Here is a 21938-nt window from a genome sequence, read left to right as displayed (position 1 = left end):
TCAGGAGGCTCTGCCGGCAGGACACAGACACGCTCTTTGTGCTGGGCAATCTCCCCCCCCACCACCACCCACGCCCTCCACGCTTGGCGCTGCCGTGTCACCTTACTCCCGCACTGCAGCTTCCCTTGCCCGTGCAATCCAGGGCCTCTCCTGAACAGCAGCTGCTCCTCACACCCGGCGGGGTTGTGTTTGGCTTTGCCACGCAGGGAGATGTGCACCCAGGGGCCGAGAGCCGACAAATGGTGCAATTCGCCCTCGCAGCCTAGCTCAGCAGTGGAACCTCCGGCTGCAGCGGTGAAAGGCTCTTCCCCCCCCAAATGCCACTCCATGGACCCGTCTTACACCCGGGATAAAGCAGCAGGGATAATTGCCTGGTGTTTAAATCCACTGGGTGAGTGGAAACACAGTGGCACCCAGCATCGCCCCCTAAACCCAGCAAATATCACCACCTCGTGGCCATAAGGACACATAGCAGCTGGGTGCTTCCTCCGCGTCCCATTCACAGGCCCTTAGCCGGGGCTGGAGATGACAGATGACGGTGGTTCGGAGCCCTCCGCACCCAGGGGACCTCTTCCCCGGCAGCTGAAATGCAGCCAGTTCTGGGGTGAAGGGAAAGGTGCAGCCCTGTGAGAAGAGCATGAAACGGAAGCACGGCTCGGGATTGAGGCATTGGGCCCAGCGCCTGCAGAGCAGCAGGGACCCCTAGGGACGAGGGGGGTGGCCAGGACCTCAGCTGTCTATTTGCCTCCTAAAGACATGGCCAGCCACGCAGCACCGGGGTCAGCAGGACTCCAAGAGGAGAGCACCCCCCGCTTCCGCTCCCCTGCGGTTTGGACCCTGGCCTGGATTCCTCTGCACCCGGGGGCAGAGGACAGGAATCAGCGGGGGGCTTTTAAAGGTGCTGACGCCCCTCCCTGCAAAATACGCACGGGAGGGAGAGGAACCACAGACTGACTGACAGATTGCTACTGGAAGCCTGAAACCCTGGCTGTCTCCATTTGGTCCCAGCTGTTAGAAGCGGGACAGGACAGACACTTTCCATCAGGACACACCCATTTGCAAGGTATTTGGGTTTCTCTAGGCATTTGCTTTCCCTTGCTAAGCTCCCCAGGGTACTGCCTTTCTCCCCCCTGCTCTCATTTCACCCACCCTGCTTCAAATCCGGTGCAGGGATGGAGAATTGTTCTCAGCCGAGGCCTGTTGGGCGCCCCTCTGTGAAACGAGTCTCCAGGCCACCCCGCGTCCCGCCACCTTGCAGGCAGCCTCCACAGAGAGAGGGAGGATTGATTGTGGAGACAGCCCTGGGGACTGCCCACTCGATGCTTGGCGTAAAGCCCCAGCTGCTGGAGTCAGGTGATGTAGAGCAGAATCCCAGCTGTCCTTAAAACAAAACGTTTCTAGCCCTCCGGGCGGTGGAATAAAGCTTGGAAACACGACCAGACAGTATGAGCTAAAGGCTGGGAGACTAGCAGGCAAGTCAGGAGACCCCCGTGCTTCTCTTGTAAATGGATCTCGCAGTATTTTTGAGGCCAGCCACATGGTTTCTAAATGCTTGGGCTCAATCCTATGAAGTCCCTCGCTCACCCCTAGCTGGGGTCTCTCCAGGACAACATGCTTTGTCCCTGTCCAAGTAGCACGGGAGGGGTACGTGCAAGGTGCTGCCCATACGCCAGCCCAGACGGGGCTGCCTTCACCACCACCTTCCATTTTAAATAGGAATCTCAACCTCCTCCCTCCCCCAGATGGCTGGGGAGTCCATGCCACTGACCGCTGGATCTTTCCCCTCACTCCTGAATACGCTGGCTTCTGGAGGGAGATGGTTCACAGGAAAGATAACAACCTACTGCTTCTGCCATTTGATAGAGTTATCCCCTCAAGTAGGAGAGGCTCATGCTTTTAAATCTGAAGGTTCCAGAGTTCAGACCACCCCCAGGAGCCTGGGGCATGCTCCAGTCCCACCCCCTGGGACAGAGAGGGAGGGAGGCAATAGGGAAAGATGTTCGATATTTTATTTAAATGTTTTTAAACGCACAGTCAACAAAAACCCAGACACAGTCGAGAGCAGACATTAAAAGGCTCCATCATATTTACACAGGTTGGGCGGGGGGCGGGCTCAGAGCCAGGCACACAGTTAGACCACAGCAGACAAGGAAAAGGGAATAAAGTCACCCCCCAGTGCAAACTCCGCCCCCTCCCCCCCCGCCCATCACAGGTAGAAGCCCCAGCCCAGAGGCCAGTTACCATATAGATTCAATTCCCTTCTCAGTCCACAGTTGGGGAAGCTGCCCTGACGTCCCCCCTCCTCTGCTCAAACTAGGAATCAGTTTCCAAGACTGGATCCAGACCTAAACTCAGCAGCAAAACCCAGGGTGAGAGGTTAAGGCCGTGGCTGTGCTGGGGAATGACCTTGCTTCAGCCGTGGGTGCTGTGGCATTGACGCCCATCACACAGACGAGGGCGTGGGGGGACTAATGGCCGCCCCCGGCTTGCCATTGCCTGCACATCGGGCTCAGCAAAGCTGCCGCTACACCAAAGGCCGAGTGGGGGCTAATCCCCGATAGGGCAATTTTAGTAGGATTGGGGCTGGAGAGAGCAAAGCTTCGGTTGCAGCAGTGAAGTGACCCCAGTTTCAGATCTCCAGCCAGCAGCTCCACAGTTTAAGAGAGATGTCTCTGGAAAGGGGGTGTGAAAAGAGCACCCAATTCTTCCTCTATCTAGCGCTCAGGGCTCTGCTAGGCCAGCGAAGAGCAGCACCGGCGCTCAGCTCCTGGCAGGACACAGCTCTGCCTCCGGGGGGGTGCCCTCAGCATGGGACACACCCACATCTCCGGGTGAAGCCAACGGGAGTCGATGCTCAGCACCTCCGGCAATCCCACTCTAGCAGGGGACCCACTGTAGCAGGGGACCAAAATGATCAGACGGGAGGGTGGGTGGGGGTACAGGGGGGCCCCCAAAATGGAAGCACTGCAAACCACTAGCGTTCACCCAGGGCCCGGATTCCAATCCCATTGATAGGGCAGGGAGGGGGGGGGGGGGGTAAATCCGGAGTTAACGCTGCTGGAATTCAAGGTCTAGCCTGACTCAGGCAGGACCGGTAATTGTCAGCCAGTCTGGGCTGGGCTGTGTGCACGCACGCCTTGAGAACACTAGGGCTCAGCCCCAGGGCTTTAAACAGAGTCACTCTGGATTAAGATGGGTGTAACTGCACTCTGGTTCCGGCCCACCTCGCTGCAGAACCACCACCCACTCTCCCTGCCCCGGTGTCCCAGTCAGACCTGCCTAGCGAGCCACTCCTGAAAGGATGGACCAGCGGGGGAGGCCCTTTGAGCCTTGCACGCGCACATGCGCACACACACGCCCACCTGCACGTACTAAGGATCTTAAAAAGAGGCCTGTGTTTTAAGGAGCTGCAGAGATGCCCGCCTGGTGTCACCTGTGCCGTTCTGGGGCGGTCAGGCTGGCACCGCCAGCACCCATCTCCAGAACCAGGCATGAGCCAGAGAAGACCGGACCTTGGCCCACGGGATGACTAAGGCTGGGCAATCGCCCCCACCCACCCTGATCCTGCCTCCCCACCCACCTCACCCCAGGTTACTAGCTAGGGCCTGCTCTGACCTGCAGGACCCAAGTGTCCAAGGGAGGCGGCCAGAAGCCACTGCTAGACCCAGACAGCTATGCTCGTCCAGCAGGGGAAAGGCTGGATCCCACAACGTTGGGGCCATGGGGAGATCCCCCCCAGTGTGCCTTCTCCCATTAGAGTAGGCCCTATAGAAACAAGTACAATTGCGTGCAGGAAGGGAGAGGTGCGATACCAGAGGAAACCATGATCTCAACCACACAACACCCATCTCCCCAAGGAAGCGGCTGCGGCCCAGTTACATTTATATAGGACCTCCATGAGCCAGGGGTTGCAGGAGGGGACAAGAGACAGGGAAAAGACAGGATCTTACGTAACACACACTCCGACCCGACCCCCCGACCAGGAAGTGGCCCCGGCGGGGGCTACGGCAGAAGTTCGGCTGCCTGGGGCTGTCCAGGTGCTTCCCCCGTCAGGATCATATGTTCTGGCAGCAGGGCATCTGCTTCCCCTCCTGGTGCGTGGGCAAGACATTGATGGGCTCAATGGCCGTACTGGATCCAAACTCCGGCTCCTGCTGCCCAGTCATCTGCCTCTGAGACACGATGCGGTAGATTTCTGCAGGCGGGCGAGAAAGAGCAGCCCCGGGCGGTGAGGACGGTGCAATTTCCATCCCAGCCTCCACCTGGGCCCGTCCCCTGCCCCACCCCCGGGAGCGAGGGAACAGGGAGCCCTGTACCTGCCAGGATGCTGTGGAAGGCCGTCTCCACATTGGTGGAGTCCAGGGCAGACGTCTCGATGAAGGACAGGCCGTTCTTCTCTGCAGGGACAGAGGGCGGAGGGTTCAGACAGACGGACACACTGGTGGTTCTTTACCCAGATGGAGCCCCTTTTAATCCAACCCAGCTCCAGATCCCTCTGAGCCCATCCCCAGCTCCCTCGCCTGTATTAAGACACCAAACCCTGCACCGCTCCCCTCGGGCTGCGGTAACCGGCTGCTAGCGTGACAAGCCACCCTGCCAGGTGATTGAACCGGGGACCTTCCGAGCCAATAGCACGAGGCTGCCACAGCAGGAGCCAAGGCGCCCTAGCAGGGGGAGTAACCAACTCATCTCCTCCACAGGGGCAGAGGGGAGGAGGACCTGTGGCACCCGCTCCCCAGGGGAGCTACCCTGGGATGTGCCTGTGAGTTCTCTCCCCCTCCCAAGAGACCCCCTCGCCCGCCCACCCAGGGGGGAAATTCCAGCCGACTCCTTTAACTGGGGCACCCTGCAGCCCAGCAGACCCCGTTGTGCATTGGCCAGCTAGGGCTGCAGACAGGAGCCAGCAGGACCGTCCCCGGCTGGGCTGTTCCCCCCCCCCGGGCCTCCAGTTCAGGCCAAGAGGCGAATGGCCCCGGTAACACCTAGGTCTGTCTCCCCCCTCCCCGTCGGTGGCTGGATGGCAGCATCCCCTGGGAACCCATGTGATTAAGGGCATGGCGGGCCAGCTTCCCCAGCCCGGGAGCCGCCAACTGGGGCTGCTTGTGGGAGAAGGGGAAGGAAAGAGGAAACTGGGCCTCAAGCATCCTCCCCCCCCCCCCGGGGAGGATTATTCCCAGCTCAGACCATGGCAGATCCCAGCGGACGGAGGGACAAGCGGGCACCCATGCCAAGCATCCGCGATGCCGGTCACCTCCTCGGGTGAATGAGGAAGTGCCCGCAGCTGATTTACATGGGGGGGGAGAAATTACCATCCCCCCTCCCCCCCCGGATGCCCTTCTCCTGATGTCCTCTGCTAATTTGCCTCCATCTGCACCGGAGCAGCCCTGCCCCCCACGTCTGAGCTCTTGTCCCCCTTCCGGCAGCTGCACCTTGACCCCCGATCTGGGGGTGGGGGGGGGGTAAAGCAAAGAGGGCGAGGGCGGCATGGCAGAACTGCTCTCCTGCCGGCCACGGGGCTGGCGCCCGGAGCGGGGCCCGTACCTGCAAAGCTCTTGGCCTGGTCGGTGGGCACGGCCCGGAGGTGCCGCAGGTCGCTCTTGTTCCCCACCAGCATGATGACGATGTTGGCGTCGGCGTGGTCCTGCAGCTCCTTCAGCCAGCGCTCCGCGTTCTCGTAGGTCAGGTACTTGGCGATGTCGTAGACCAGGAGGGCCCCCACCGCACCCCGGTAATACCTGGCGGGGGGGGGGGGGGGGAAGAGGGACAGTGGGGTCACGGGTGGCCCTGGGGAGGGGCCGGAGGTACAGGGTGCTGGAATGGAGCGGCTCAAGCCGGGTCCAGCACAGACGGGGCTCGTTCCAGGTTCGTAGCCTGGGGGAGCTGCTGTGCGCGGAGACACAGGACGCCTGGGTTCTATTCCCGGCTCCGCCCAAGCGGATATAGCGAATCAATACAACAGTTGTGCCTCAGTTCTTCCCCCCTCTGCCTCCCCCCCCCCATGTTTATCTACATCCCCAGGGAATTAGAAAGCTAAATGTGTATTAAAGTTGGGGGGACCCTCAAGGGGAGGACAGAATAGTGGAAAAAAACCTACCCTCTCTTTGGAAAAACCCAGACATCGGATGTGAGCATCCACTGTAAAGTCAGGAGCATCCAGGCCAGTGCCCTGGCCAGATTCCTGCCTCTGTCCTCCTTATATACCACCTCCCAGCTTTGTGCTGTTAGCTTGTGTAACTCACTGCCACAAGATATCACTGCGGCCTTGTAACAGGCTGGTCTTTCCCTTTAAGGGCCAGTCAGCCCTGTTCAATCATCACACGCAGCTGCCAGGAAAGGGAGCAAGTGATTGTAAAATGCAGGCCAGTGGCTCAGTTGTGGAGAGAGCTGCAGAAGAGAGATGGACTCCTGGAGCCATGGGATTGAAGGGGAGGGCTGTCTTTTCAGCATGAAAAGCAGCAGGTGCTGGGCATTGTCCAAGACAGCATCCTGGACTATCTGGACCTTCCCTCTGATCCAGTCTATCAATTCCTATGTTACTGTGTGCTGTTAGACAGCTGCCATGCTCCACCCTAGAAGTGGCTGCATTCTGAAGGACGCTCCGCCTGTGTGACCGGGGCTCTAAGGCAAAAGGCTACTACTCACGCTGAGGTGATGGCGCGGTAACGCTCTTGGCCCGCCGTGTCCCAGATCTGAGCCTTCACCGTCTTGTTGTCCACCTGGATGCTCCGGGTGGCGAACTCCACCCCGATGGTGCTCTTGCTCTCCAGGTTGAATTCATTGCGAGTGAAGCGCGAGAGAAGGTTGCTTTTCCCTACGCCGGAGTCCCCGATCAGCACGACTGCGAGGCAGAAAGCCCAGGGTTAACACCGGCCTATGGCACGAAGGCGCTTGCCATCGTCAGCTCTCGCCCAGCATCAGCTGATCAGAGCGAGTATTGTCCCCGTTCTGCGGCTGGAGAAACCGAGGCACGGAGCAGCAATTTGGCTCGCTCAGGAGTGCACGCCGTGGGCCTCACTTACTGTGGCCTGGGCCCTGAGAAGCTATTCCAACACAATCCTTTCCTGTAAGCTTTGCACCAGTGTAAATAGCCAGCAACAGCTTTGCCATTTTACCCCAGGGGGCCCAGCAGCGCGGCTTCCCTGCAGCAATCAAGACTTACAGTTGCACTGAAGACAGATTAGCGCCATGCTACCTGCGTTTCGTCGCACAGTGCCATCGACTCGCGCTGGGGTTTGGCCCCCTGGAGCAGCCCGGTGGTGTAAAGCCACAGCGCCCAGCCCACAGTCAGACCTTCCATCTTACCCCTGTGCATCCCCACTGCAGCAGCTGGCGGGGAGCACGCGGTCGGGACCAAGGGGAGAAGAGACCGTTTCAGCAGTGGGGGTCACGAGGGATTGTCTAGTGGAAACAGCAGCAGGGACTTGGTGACACAAGGGGTCAGAATAAACATCTGAGCTGGACCCTGGAGGAGGCCAGCCCATCACAGGAAATCTCCGGGCCGTCTTTCCCAGCCAGGCTATTTACAGCTCCAGGCGAAGACTTCTCAGAACTCAGGCCAACTTTTTCCCCGCTTGGGCAGCTAAATAAGAGGTTCAATTCTGAGAGGTGGCGGGCACCCAGCAACTCCCACTGACTCCATACTCTTAAAGGGGCACCTGAATCCAGCCCCCAAGAATAATCTCAAATAGCCCTGGGCAAGCTCTGATCCCTTCGACTTCATCTGCCAAGCCTGCTTGGCCATTAGTTCTGCAATAGCCACATCACACAATGACATTTTTTAGACACGACAAATCCTGCTTCCTGGTAGGAGGGTTAGACTAGATTACCCTTGCGGCGCCTTCTAACCCTATAATTCTACCATTCTACGAAATGTGATCCCCAGAGCAGGTATGGGTGAGAAGCAGCCCCTGTTCTCAGATAATGGAACCGAAGAACTTAATGGCCGTTTAAATAACACTGCGGACACGCAACAGGCTTTAAACAGGTCTCAGGACAATTCCTGAGAGAGCTGGAGAGGTTCCAAAGGTTTCATTCTTCCGCCGCCTCCTCCCGCAACAAGAAAGCAAGAAGCTGGTGCCGGATGCAAATTTTGAGCCAGGTCTTGAGGTGGATGGAATTTGATGGAAAACTTTTGTAAGCAGCAAGAGGAAAGAGGGTCTTGTGGCTGTGGCACTGGGCTGGGACTCAGAAGATGTAGGTTCCTACCTCTGCCACTGACTCCCCATGTGACCTTGCGTGAGTCACCTGGTTTCCCTGGGTTGGGTTCGGATTTATACCACCAGAGCAGCGTGAAAGGGGTCCTATCTGCTTTCACTGGCCTGCATGGAATGAGTTTGCTGGGCCTCAGTTCTTTCTGGACAAGCGTCAGAAGCTACTGCTATCAATGGCATACAGAGTCCCCGCCCTGAAGAGCTTACAATCTAAACAGACAAGACGGGGGGGAAACAGACACAGTAGAACAGGGACTTCCCCAAGGGCACTGGCTGAGCCTGGACTAGAACCCAGATCTTCTGAGTCCCAATTGGGTTCTAGCCACTAGGACATACTGCCTCTCAAGGAAAAATGTCTCTCTTGCCACAGAGAATAGCGGCCTACTATAGCTGCCAGCTAATGGAGTTCCCCTTTATCTCAATTGGCAGAGAGGCTGGGACTCTTGGTGCTGAATGTCCAGCATGTGGGTTAGAAAATGCATTTCCCATCAGTCTGTTCCTGTAGAACCCATGCATGAAAGTGGCTTGGTTAAACAAAAAGTGGTGCCAGAGGTTCTCTGTGGTTTCCATATCACGTTTGTTCAGTTTATGACTCAGCAGATAATTATTTTTCCAGCCATCCGCTCTGCAAACCCAGCTTGGGAGTGGAGACACAAAACTGCTCTGTCTCGCCCAGAAACCAGGGCTCAAGGCAAGAGTGTTCGTGTGTGTGTTCATGTGTTCAATTAAACTGACAGGGGGTCAATTCAAAACCGATCAAAGGAAAATACTTTTCTTCACACACATCTACAAAATTTCAGCGAGCTCTTAGCAGGGTTAAAAAAGGATTAGACATTGATATGGAGATAGACAGGAAGATCCAGAGTTAGAATATTGAAAGCTTTGGAAAGGACAGAAACCTGGGAACTACGAATCAAGTTCTAGCTAACAGGTGGCAGGAGGTATCCCCAGGAGCAGATTACAGTAATTCTTGCACTTCGCTCTGGAGCAGTTGGTACTGGCCCCCAGGACAGTCTCTAAGCTAGTTATCTGGTTCCCATTATCCAAGCACCTCACAACCTCTAATGTGTTTTCTCCTCGCAACCCCTTTGTCAGGCAGGGGCAGTGCTATTGTCCCCATTGTACAGATGGGGAAACTGAGGCACAGAGAGGCTAGGTGACTTGCCCAAGGTCGCTATGGCAGAGCAGGGACTTGAACGCCGCTCTCCGAAGTGCCAGGCTAATGCCCTAACCATTGGGCCATCCTTCCTCACTGGTCTAATCCATTACGCAAGTCATTGCATTCTCAAGAGAACCCATTTCACTCTCCCTTTCATTCCTGTAAGAGCCAAGCTAGGGTGACTGCTTGAGGGCCGACCGAGCAGACCAGACTCCAAGCCACAGGGAATGGCGAGAATGTTTCTTAAAAATAACGTTTTACGACTAACATCTCTTTTTAAATAAGCCCCAGATGGCTGAATAACACAGGGACAGAGTGTGGGGAATTGCTGGATAGCAAGTGAATTACAGCAATCTACGAAACCTATTGTAGTGTGAAATGAGTCGCTGTTATTAGCAAGGTCGTTTGAAAGGCATGGGAGCTTCATTAATGATTGCAATATTTTTAAAAAAGGTAGGACGTAACCGGGAGAGGCTGGCCTTTTCAAATCCAGAGTCAACAGCTGGTTAATGTTAGATGGAAGCCAGGGAAGTGGCTGCTTTCTTGACATATCAGGAGTGGGAATGGTCATGGTACCAGGCCAGCATGGTATGATGCCATCAAGCCAAGAGCAGCAAAAGTAAGTACACAGGGGCCTGATTCTTATTCACGTTAAGGCCCCTTTGCGCCACTCTGGCCCTGTAAAGAGGACTCAGAGCGAGCGGGTGTTACACTGTGACACTCTCCCTGGGGGCCCTTAACATCACTGGCAGCGCAAAGGGACATTAAAGAAAGAATCAGACCACTAGATATCACCATCCCCTCACTCTCATCCAGCACGTCTACATCCCTGGCTCTCGGTGCTTTACAAAGGAGGGGCGTATCACTATCCCCATTTTACAGTGGGGGAAACTGAGGCACAGAGGGGGGCTATGACCTGCCTATGGTCACCCACGGGGTCAATGGTAGGGTTGGGAATATAACCCATAGTCTTCTAAATCCCACTCCAGTGCTTTATCTACTAGGCCATGCTGGCTCCCTTAAGGAGAATAAAGAGTCATTTGAATATTTCACGCTGCCCGCATGGACTAGGGTGGAGATCACTGGACAGGAATTCAGAAGACCTTTCATTCTGTTCCCAGCTCTGCCATCAGCTTGCTGGGTGACCTTGGGCATGTCCTTTCCTCACAAGTCTAGGATTAGAGCTGGCTGGAAAACAGATTTTCCTTTCCACAAAAAAATTTCAAGACTTAAAAAAATTTTTTTCTCCTTCCTGATAGAGAAGAAAAAGAAAAATGTCAAAAGTATTTTGGGCAAACACAAACTCCAAACACAATTCTGTTTTGGGGTCAATTTCATTTAGATAAATGCAAACCACTTTCTTTTGATTTTGACCCTTTATATTAAAAATAGACAAACATCAATTTCAAATTGAAAAGCGCTTTCAGAATGAAAAATCTAAACTGGTCCAGCCGCAGGTAGGACGTTCAGACATTTTCAACATGCCCTTTATTTGTTTAATTTATTTTTAAACAAAATTGTCAGAATGGATGGGATTTGGCCGAAACGTTCCAGTTTTGTCAGAACTTCATTTTCCAAGGGAAAATGGTTTTGACGAAAGTTTTCCAAGGCGCTGTATCCGGGAAGTGACAGAAGCGGGACACTCACTTCAGAAGAGCGCACACAGGCACTCCAGAAATGAAGACCCTACCAGAATAAACTGAATTCAGTCAGACCAAGCAGGCCGCTCTGGAATTGCCACTCCGCATTCATCAACAGGAATTTGCCACTTCCCCTTGCTTAACCGCAGGGCTTCCTCCAGTTGCTGCTATTGTTTGCGTAACAGGTGATTCTGCCAAAGGAAGTAAGGCCCCGTGCCTTTCATTTCAGCTTTCAAGTAGGCATTCTCCCCAGGCGGGTCAAGCTGAGGAACGGAGAAGTGACGTGATCTAACTGGGACAGCAGACATCAGAGCCCCCATTGTGCTGGGCACTGTACATACATCCAGTGAGAGAGTCCCTGCCTCAGAGAGCTTACAGTTTAAAAACAGACAAGACAAAGGGTAAGAGGGGAAACAGAGGCACAGATCAGGGATGTGACTTGCCCAAGGTCACCCAGCAGGTCAGTGGCAGAGCCAGGAATCTAGTTCTCTCCTCCAGCTTCTCCATGTAAGTCTACACGTACAGCAGAGCGTAGGGCACAAGCACGGTGTGTGTAGCTACAGGTCGCAGTGACAGACGCTGTTAGTGGGATACTGCACTGCCAACAATAGCGGTGTAGATGTGGGAAACACTGCTTGGGTAGGATGCATACCCGCGGGGTTCAGACGTGCAGGGCACTCTGCCGTGCCCACCTAAGCCATGCGTCAGCGTCTACACAGCTATTTATTCCCATGCTAGCTGGGCCTGCAGGTTACACACCACCGTAGGCGTAGACAGGCCCTCAGACACCTAGGACTTGAGATCAAGTGGGTTTTGCCATGAATCAGATAGCCGGGGTCTTCCGCCCTGATGAATTGCAATCTAAGGTGCTTACGTGGTCCCTGTCACCACAGCATCTGAGCAGGAGCCCCCAGAAATATTTCACGTAGCCAGCCTCCCCCTGCTTGTAGCTGCTCCAGGCTGTCACTGAGCAAGTCCTGCAGGCACAGCAGAAAGGACAGGGACCGCCGGAAGTGTGCCGAGGTCAGGGCGGTCTCCAGGGGAGGGGTCTGGTGCAGCAACTGGCCCACGGCCATGGCGAGGAGCAGCAGTGCCGGTGCTTCACCACCTCCTGAGGTTTAGCCCCATGCCCCTCTGCAGCGTGTGTACAGCTGCGGGTGCCATTGCACGGGAGCCCCTTGCATCTGAGCAGCCCCTGGGAAGGGAGCCCCGTTTTCCCCATTGTACAGCTCAGAGAAGTTGACTGTGAGATCTGTGGGCATCTGAGAGGGGCATAGGTCTCCCCCCATGCACGGCAGCTGCCCTCCCATACGGTGACAATTTCCCAGAAGGCAGCGCAGAGGACCCTGGGAACAGTTACCCATTGTGTTGCCTGTTTCTTTCAGGGGATTATCCAGGTTTCACACATCCCGGACAAGTCAGAGCGCGGCACTCGGGTTTGTCTGTCACATAGGCTGTGCTCAGATCTGGCTTTTCTTGTTTGTCTCTAGACTGCAGGGAAGTACCGGGGATTTACAGTGAGCCACCTTAATTTGTCACTACCTACATTCCTACCCGCTGACGGGGAAAGTATTTCACCATGGTAAAACCTCAGACGACTGGGTGGGGAACGGAGAAAGCGAGAGGTCTGAATTCTCTCTTGCAGCTGGGGCCGGGTCTGCACCAGGCTTTTTTCCAGCCTAGCTCAGGGGCTCGTGACGGACACAGCAGGGCCGGCAGAAGCTCCTACTGTAAATGCAGTTATACCTGCCACGCTGCGCTTGTACCAGTACAGCTTGTTCTGCTGTGTGTGTGTGTGTGTGTGTGTGTGTGTGTGTGGGGGGGGGGGGGGGGGGGGGGGGGGCGCAGCTGGAATAAGCTACGCGGCTATAAATGGCATCCTTACTAGGAGGACTTTGCCAGTGGAGGATACTGGTGTAGCTATCCCTGCAGGCTGGTGTACACGAGGAACTTGTGCTACTACAAACCGCATCAGGGCCTGTCTGTAGCCCTTCGGCGCGGGTCGTGTCTGACAGGAGTGTGGGTAATCCCCCTCCCCAAGAGGCGGCAGCGAGGTCGACGGAAGCATTGTCTGCCCCGGGGGTTAGGTTGGCTTAACCGTGCTGCTCACGGGTGTGGACCAGGCCAGGCCTCGGTTGCAGGTGTGACTTGTTTTAGGCACTTCTATACCACCCCCCTCCCCCATGTAGATGTAGTTCTACTTGCCAGCGTGGCTTTTTGCTGGTGTAGCTTCCTTCATTTGGGGGAGCGGGTATAAGCTAGACCGGCAGAAGCCCTCTTTCGCCAGGCTGAGCCGCGTCTCCACTTGGAGGAGTGGTCAATAAAACTGTTCTTGCAACCCCTTTTTAGTGCAGACAAGGCCTTTGTCTCAGCAGTCTGGAAGCGCAAAGGGGTCTCAGAGTGGGTGTAACAAACATCTCAGAGCCGGGTAAAGGGGTTGGGCTTGCGGACACACACCAGTTGTGCTCCTTTAGCTATCTGGGTATAGTTAGAGCCATATAACCCTCCTCGTGTGCACGCAGTTGTCCTGCAGTCGCTCCTGTATGGGCTGGGAATAAGCTGTCCTGGTATAATTGCATCCATTCTAGCGGCTGTAATGGTGTTACTAGATTAGTTAAAAATGTACATATCGCCCCCTAAACACCACAATTCTACCAGGACACACGCCATGGGCAGGCCAGGCTAGAGTGTGACTTCGTACCCAGGTCACCAGCTTTGCACCTTTGGATACATGCGGAGAACAATGACTCTTACTCTGTACTGGTCTAGCCACCTTCCACGCAGACAGCCTCTTACGGACGTATGCGACTCAGCACCCCTGAGGTGCTGGACCTGTTTCACAGGTGGGGAAAATGAGGCACTAATGCAACTTGCCCAAGGTCACGCAGCAAGTCAGTGGCAGAGCTGGGAAGAGAATCCAGGTGGCCTGCAGTTTCTCTGCTCAAGGCCCCCATGCCGCTTGCCTGCGGCGGCAGAGGAGATGGGCAGGAAGGGAGGACATAGGGGGAGAGCGAAGAGACTGAAAAGGGTGCGTGAGTGTGATTTAATAGAATAGGGCTGCAAAAGCAGAGTGCTGGGGCACGCTAGCTCGTCGTCCTCAGAGGTGAGGTGTGAGCACTGGACTGGGAGCCAGGAACTCAACGTCGTAATCCCAGCACTGACACCCACACGGTTGCAAGATTTTGGCCTCTGTGCCTCCGTTTCCCCATCAGTGAAACGGGGACGACGAGTCTGACCCACACCACCGCAAAGCTTCAATTCCTACTTGGAAGTCCTCGGATGTCAGCACTGCACGTTTTTACATAGCAAATGCCAGTATTAATATGGCGAGCGTGGCAGTCCAGAAGGAATTGAAAATACTCTTTAGGTCACCTAGGAACTATGATAACCACCAGGCTGTTCACGAGGCTGTATGGGACTTCACAGCTACTGTGGGAATAGACTCAGATCCCCATGTGCCTAAATCAAGGCCCTGCCGTCTGAGTTAAGGGAGTCTCGCCCCTAGGTGTTAGCAGTATAGGGGCTATGACATACAGCAGAGCTGTTCTGATTCCATCCAGTGGAGGACCAACACACAGAGCACATGAAGAAGTGAAAGCACTGCAAAGACGGACATACTTGAAAAAGGCTTGTGGTCTAGGGAAGGCTTCCTAGCCTTGACCATAAATGGTCACAGGTTCAATTCCCATTTGTTCCCTCCTAGAAAGGGTAAAAGTTCTCTGGCTGGAGCTATGCAGGAATCCAGACTAGACTATAATAGCCTCTTCAGGCCTTTACATCCATGCAATCAGTCTTAAATTAATTCTATTCTGCACCCACCTTGCAAACGTTCAGGATAAACAGTTACACTGCAAAGAATTCACCCTGCCTTAACCTTCTCTCTGCAGTGCCTTTTGCTCTGAATAATGTGTGTCCTTCAAAGCCTCAGTAGCAGGGACCAGGGATATCCTTGAGACTCCATTTCCAGCACTGGAGAAAACAATGGATACAGCCTTGAGCTGACAGGAGCACCAAGAAAGACTGAGATGAGATGAGATGAAATCTAAGGGCCTAATTCTCATTTCCACTAGCTCATCAGCCTCATTTGTTCCTCTGTGGCAATGCAAAGTGGGTATAACTGTAAGTTACAGGCCCTTATAGGCTCAGTGCAAAGAACGGCCATACTGGATTAGACCAATGGTCCATCGATTCCAGTATCCTGTGTCCAGCCAGAGCTTCGGGGGAGTATAGAGAACAGGGCAATTTTGGAGAAATCCACTCCTATCTTCCCCTTCTAGGTTCTGGCAGTCAGTTTGAGGGTAGCCCCAAGCATGGGGTTGCGTCCCTGATCATCTTGGCTAATATCTTATGAACTTATCTAGTTCTTTTCTGAACCCAGTTATACATCCAGCCATCACAGCGTCCCTTGGCAAGGAGTTCCAAAAGTTAATTGTGCACGGTGCGAAAAAGGACTTCCTCTTGTTCGTATTATACCTGCTGCCCCTTGATTTCCTCAGGTCGTCCCTGCATTTTTGTATCATGGGGGAGAGCAAACACGTCTCGTCACTTTTTCCACACCATTCAGGAGAAAGGCGTCTTGTAAATGAGACCCAGGCCAAGACTGACTGTCAGGTTTAACAAGGCCCTTTCTTGACTTAATGGGAAATAAATTGGTTTCAATGAAAATCTGCCATAAATTGGGGAGAACGGGCCCAATTCTGATCTCAGAGACACTGATTTTAAAGGGCTGCAACTCCATTGATTGCAATGGAGCGATTCTCGATTGTCTCAGGGGGGGGGAGGGGGAGTGCAACTGACATCGGGCTCAGGCCTGACGTTTCCGATTGGGCAGCAACCCACACAGAACTTGGCGGGAGGAACACAGGTTGCAGGAGGGAAGCGTTCGGAGGAAGGCACCCGCAAGTCAGTCTGCGTGCACATGAATGCAGCATTTGCATGGACAGCTCTCTTAACAGCTTTGGAATCATGGAGGCCTCTCATGTTATTACCCTGCCTGAGGTACACACAACAGGCTCCTGATGGAGAGATTTCGTGCCTTATTCTCATTTATACTCAGGCCTCATTTTGCAATCCTCTGACAGCATAAAGGAGCTTTCAAGAGGGTGGCGGTTACAATTCTACACGAAGGTCCCTAGAGAGCAAGGATGTCCCAGGGGTTAGGGGGCTAGCCTACTGGGTTTGATTCCCTGATCTTCCTTTGACTGTCCGAGTGACCTTGGGCAAGTCATCTAGGTGCTTTTGTTCCCCTGTTGTACGATGGGGATAACAGCTCTGCCCTGCGTCACAGAGGTGTTGTGAAGGTAAACACATAAAAGATTGTGAGGTGCTCCAATATTACAGTGACAGGGGCCAATTAAACATCTTAATACCTGGTACCAGAGGGGGTAACGGAGAATCAACCTTGCCCATAGGCTTATCTAAAGGTGGGGTTTTTTTGTTTGTTTGTTTGTTTTTTTTAAAGTCAACCAGTGGAAAACCCTGGTTACAGCCATTTTGCTCAAGTTGATTTCTTGCCCACGAAGCGATCACAAGATTACGTCTGACGTGCAGCTGGCCTCCCCGGCTGTTGACCAGGAACCCATCTCAAATCCGCTTTACATTCAGTGGGCGGGCAGCTACAGAAGTGTGGCAGCCCCGACTCTTTCACTAGCTATGGGGTGAAGTTTTAGTTCCACTGAATTCCTGTGTTTCCGGTATTGCAAATACCCAAGGGTTTTAAAGGCCTGATCTGCCTCAAGCATGATGCATGAAGCCATGAAATGATTGCATTAAAGTGCAAACGAGCTGGGGTGGGGCGGGGGCCCCTAAATCAAGGCACCGATTCTATCTCCCGCGTCCTTTATCGTTTACACCGGTGCAAAATGCTACCACCCTGGAACGACAGCATTTTACCGCAGCATAAAGTGACTCCATGAGAAGGTGCTGGGCAATAGATATTTGGGCCCAGGCTATCTTAGCTTAAAGGGTTCTCATCTCGCACCTTTATGTCAGTTTCCCCGAAAGGGAAAGTGACTCATCAGGAACCGAGCACCATGACTTCATGCAGCCTAGCCTTGATTCATCAGTAGATGATATCTTGCCCATCCAGCCTCACCTTCCCTCCCACCCCCTTCTGTGTCATAATCAATCTGTGGCCAGCTGCAGTTCTAGGGTTGCTACATGGCCTATGGCAGACACTCAGAACTTCATGGCAGCAACGGGGATAGAACCCAGATCCTCCAGCACAGGTGTTTGCCATCTGAGCTGCAGGAGAATCCCCATCCGGGGGGCCAGCAGTAAACGGCCTATGACACACAGGGCAGCTGCTCTGGTTCCAACCAGCAGAGGCACACATGCATCGTCAGGATAATATAGTGCGAGTCTGTGTTCGAAGTATTTTAAGTCCCCGGAGCATTTGCTGGAACTTCATGATAGGAAAAAAAGCAAGTGTGTTGTGTGTGTCTCTCTCTGACCCACCCCCCCAAATAGCAGCAGCAGCAGCTTGCATTTTCCTAGAGCTTCGTATCCATGGTCTCAAAGCACTTTACAAACATTAGTGCATTTCGCTTTGCATCCCAAATGGGAGGTCAGTGTTATTACCGTTGCACACCAGGGGAAACTGAGGCACAAAGCATGGCTGGGACTTGCCCAAGGTCACCCAGTGACTAACGGCAGGAGTAGAACCCAGGAGCCCTGACTCCCAGTCTGTGCTCCAGCCACAAGCCCTTCCTTCCCCTTGCTAATTGCAGCAGAGTTAGTGACATCACCTGTTTCAATATGACTCACTTAAAGAAACCAGCAGCACCTGGTGGCTTTGTGCTCCAGCCCAGTTCAGAGCAGGCAACTGAAACCTGCAGGGCTCTGTGAGGGGCCGACCCTGCCAAGGCAGGCAGAGATACCAAGGTGACAGGCGCATGCATGCACATGGCAGACTAGTCTGTCCAGACAGAGCCAGAGAGAACCACAGGGGCTGTCGGTGCCCAGCAGCCTTCGTAAAGTAACCCACCAGCCCACCCTGATAGGACGCTGTTTGGGCCAGGGCTCGTCTTTCCGTTATATATTTGTACAGCACCTAGCACATCCGGATCAGGCCGCTAACCACCCCCACCAATGGCCATCTCTTCCCCCACCTGTCCCCTGCCTGGTGGTAGAGGACTCTTGCCTCAGAAATCAGCCCCCTTCCCATTCCCTCACTGGCAGCCGAGCCGGCGGCAAGAGGCCCACAGCCAGGGCCCAAGCATTTTTTCAGGCCCAGTACAAACTTGTAACAGGGGCCTCTTCCCACACATATAATGGGGGTTGCAGCCTGGGCCAGGCCCCCCAGCGCATCCGAGCACCAGTAAAGTGTACCCTTCCCCCTCCCCATGTGGGGGTCATGCCCACAGCCCTAAGCCAAGGGGAGGTCCCCTCCCCTGATTCTGGGTTCAGAACAACCCACCCAGGTGGCTTTTTTTTTTTTTTTTTTTTTTTTTTTTTAAGGGGGTTGTTGAGAGTGATCACTTGCATTGCAGCAACCCCTGGAAGCCCCAGTCTCATCCCAGATCCCATGGTGCTAGGTGCTGTACAAACACAGAACAAAACGGCAGTCCCTGCCCCAGAGAACTTACAGTCTAAGCATGGGCCATGGGAAGCAGACAGGGAAGAGAGAGCTAGACCAGTTGGATCCAAACTCCAAGGGGGAGCCAAGCCATGGGGCTCTGGTTCCAGCCCATCTCTGGGTGAATAGAGCAGCCGACTCCGGTAACAACTCACCTCCCAGCCCAGACTGAGCAGGTACCTCCCAGGGATGGAAGCAGCAAAGGAAACCCCAGGAGGGCAACTTACTTTTGAAGAGGTAATCGTACTCATCGTCCTTGCCGCGCATCTTGCCACGCACTCCCTAGGTGACGCTTCCTCCCTATGCACACCTGCGCCCTGCTCCGGCTGCCCCCAGACAGCACAGGGGAGGGAGGGAGGTGGGGGATGATCTCACCACTCCGGGATTTCCTGGGCTTGGCCAGCGACCACCTGGGGCAGGCCTCACAAAGCCTTCCCTGCAGGCCTATTGGCCTGTGGCGCTCCGCCTCTTCTGCTCTGACTGGCCGGTGGGGCTGTCTCTCATTGGCCAGGCGGGCAGGGTGCTCACCTGGCACAGGTATGTGGGGGTGGGGCTTGCATGATTTTTTATTTTTAAAGGAGCCCTGTTTCTTTTCCCCCCCTCACCTTTCTCTTGGGACTGAAGGGGGAGGGACAGGAGGCGGCAGATGAATGGGGAAGCCTGAGCAGCAAGGATTGCTGCTCTTCCCCACTCCCTCCACCCCCCAGCCTCTTTGAGGGCTAGTGTGTAAAGCACAGCTGGTGCCACTCATATTCTTTAACTCTGTCTTGACCAGGCAGTCACAGTTGGGGGTGGGGGGGGGGGCTTGGTTTGCAGGATTTTGTGTGAGGATGTGAATGAACTGATCTGACTGGCGTGTGTTGTGCGTGCATGTGTGTGCACACCGCTGCCTCTGCTGGATGGAATCAGAACTGCCGGTCTGTTTGTCATAGACCCTTGACTGCTAGCATCTAGTGGGGAGTCTCCAATAGCTCAGGTGGCAGTGGCCTCCTGCACGCTCGCATGCAGACACACTCCCATGCATAGAGGCTCAGGGGCACGCTCGTGCATGCACGCATGCTCGCTCGCTCACGTATGCTCACTTGCATGCTCTCGCTCACATACATGCATGCTCAGTCATACTCGTGTATGTGCACACATAGGTGTGCACACATGTTCACACACGCATGCTTGTGCGCACACCCACGTGGCTCTCACCCGCACACCACAGCGTTGGGTTTGTTCCAGCTAGCCCCCCAACTTCATCACGCAGTCAAGGCCCTGGGCTCCCAGCGGTTCCATCCCCAGATGCTCAGCCGGCTCCCCCGAGGCGGGCTGGGAAACAGGGCCCCAGTTCTGGGCTCCGGGAGCCTTTCAGCTAACCTGACCGGCCTTGCAGGTTGACGGCTCATCCATGGCCTGGCCTGAGGCTGGGTGTCATTAGCCCAGGGTCCTGCAGCTCTGAGGAGGGGCCGATTGAAATGGCTGCTCCCTGCGGGGAGAAAGGGGAGTCTGTATGCAGTGACCTATGGCAGAGGTTCTCAACCAGGGGTACATGTACCTCTGGGGGTACTCGGAGGTCTTTCAGGGGGTACATCAACTCATCTAGATCAGGGTTTCTCAACCTGAGGGTTGCAGCCCCCAGTGGGGTTGCAGGACGGATTTAGGGGGGGGTCACAAGTGCAGAGCCAGCATTAGGGGATGGCAGGTAGGACAACTGTCCAGGACCCCACGCCACAGGGGGCCCCCACAAAGCTAAGTCACATGCTTCAGCCCCATTGCCGGGGGGCTCAGGCTTCAGACACGGTTCACAAGTAAAAATCAGGCTTAAGCATCACACTGAAGTGTCAGTACAATATTTATATCCCCGTCGATTTCTGTTATAATGATCTGGTACCAATGAGAAAGGCAGCAATTGCGCAGTGCTGGTGTGCTGTGACACTTTGGTGGTTTTTTATCTCTGATTTTGTAAGCAAGTCGTTTTTAAGCCAGGTTAAATTCGGGGTAAGCCAGACAAATCAGACTCCTGGAAGGGGTGCAGTCATCTGGGAAGGTTGAGAACTGACCTGTGGAACAAAATCCAGCCCCACCCCCTTGCCACCCAGCCCCCGTCCTGCCATGCAGGCAGTTTAGGCCTCCCCTGTATCAGACCAACACTAAGGAGCCCCCAAGAAAGAGAGAGTCTCTCTCTCACACCCTGCCCCCATCACTTAGTGTAACCCACCCCCTCTTGGGCCATAACCCCCTTCTCTGGACCAGACACTAGAGGGCAACCATGAGCCAAATGCTGAGTTACGTCAGCCCTTGGGCACTTAAAGAGAGCGGGACCCCCTGTTATCCAGAGCGCTGGGGGAACAGCCATGACTTTCTGCGTCGCTGGCCAGCCGGCTTTGAAGTCGGAGCACAGAGCCCCCTGACGTGCGGTGCAGACCTTGCAGGCCCTTTAGACCGGCTGTCTCCGTGGGGCAAATCATACCCTTTGCACCCCTTTTTTCTCCCGCGGCACATGGAAGGGGTGGGGATGACGCAAGTTTCCCGGTCTTGGGAAAAGCCAGCCAGCCTGTTGCCCGAGCCTCGCTGCTGGGGTTCAGGGGAGAAGGCTCTTCTGTGCTGGAATGGCCCTGCCCCCGGCACCGGCCTGGCAGGACAGCAGAACGTGCCCTGACATGAGATAGTGACGTCACCCCGTGCTCCTGGGCCCTGATCTCCAGGCATCGGGGGGGCCCAGCAGCTGCAGGACAGCGTGATGCTGCCTGCTAGTTTAGGATAGGACGTGAAGGACAGTATTGGCTCCCGTTGAAATGGCAGAGGGAATTCTGAGGCAGTGGCGTGCTGTGGGCTGGACAGGGGCGCTGGATGTTCTGGGCCTGGTCTCCATCCCAGCCAGGTGATGCTGGAAGTGTGAAGGGGTCTAAAGTGGGTAGAAACAGCCCCCGGGAGAATCCCGCCCTGCGCAGAGCCCGCCCAGGTCCGTCCGAGTCAAGCCAGCCTCTGAAAGTGACACGGGGCACAACCCGCGCCACATGCCTGATTGAACCCCCAGGGCACGGGGCTGACGTGAGCACAGGGAAAGCACTAGCGGCCGGGTGTGTGTGTTGGGGGAAGGGAGGGAGCGTCCAGCGAGAGGGGAAACCCGAGTGAAATCCTGGCCTCACTGACGTCGGTTGCAAAACTCACACGGACTTCGATGGAGCCAGGATTTTGTGTGCGTGGGTGGATGCGGGGGCCTGTGTGTGTGTGCACACGCCAGGCCCTGAAAAGACATCCCACCTCCCCGAGGGATGAACCGGCTGCTCCGTCTCCATGGCCCGGTCTGATCTCAGACTCCCAGCCGAGATGACCCATCAAGGGCTAAGTGGTGCCTGGGGGGGGGG

General features: G+C 55.0%; 1 protein-coding gene across 1 annotated transcript; it reads right to left on the bottom strand.

Annotated features, from left to right (window-relative positions):
- Window positions 1–1991: 1991 nt before the first annotated feature.
- LOC137167369 (ras-related protein Rab-11A-like) lies at window positions 1992–19251 on the bottom strand. Its single transcript, XM_067569476.1, has 5 exons — window positions 18813–19251; window positions 6643–6838; window positions 5542–5735; window positions 4317–4397; window positions 1992–4195 (listed from the first exon to the last, which is right to left on the bottom strand). Exons 1-5 carry the CDS (start codon window positions 18850–18852, stop codon window positions 4056–4058), a joined length of 651 nt encoding a protein of 216 aa, XP_067425577.1. The 5' UTR covers window positions 18853–19251; the 3' UTR covers window positions 1992–4055.
- Window positions 19252–21938: the final 2687 nt, after the last annotated feature.

The sequence above is a fragment of the Emydura macquarii genome, unplaced genomic scaffold (genome assembly GCF_026122565.2).
Source record: "Emydura macquarii macquarii isolate MOO-44397 ecotype Brisbane River unplaced genomic scaffold, CSIRO-AGI_Emac_v2 contig_2924, whole genome shotgun sequence".
Taxonomy (NCBI): Eukaryota; Metazoa; Chordata; order Testudines; family Chelidae; genus Emydura; species Emydura macquarii.
This window is presented reverse-complemented; position numbering and strand designations above follow the sequence as displayed.

What these genes read in the sequence shown, in the direction of transcription:
- LOC137167369 (XM_067569476.1), bottom strand. Translation starts at nt 18,852, where the DNA reads ATGCGCGGCAAGGACGATGAGTACGATTACCTCTTCAAAA. An exon ending in GTACGATTACCTCTTCAAAA is followed by an intron (nt 6,839 to 18,812) that starts GTAAGTTGCCCT and finishes TCTGCCTCGCAG; the next exon opens with TCGTGCTGATCGGGGACTCC. An exon ending in CCAGGCCAAGAGCTTTGCAG is followed by an intron (nt 4,398 to 5,541) that starts GTACGGGCCCCG and finishes CTGTCCCTGCAG; the next exon opens with AGAAGAACGGCCTGTCCTTC.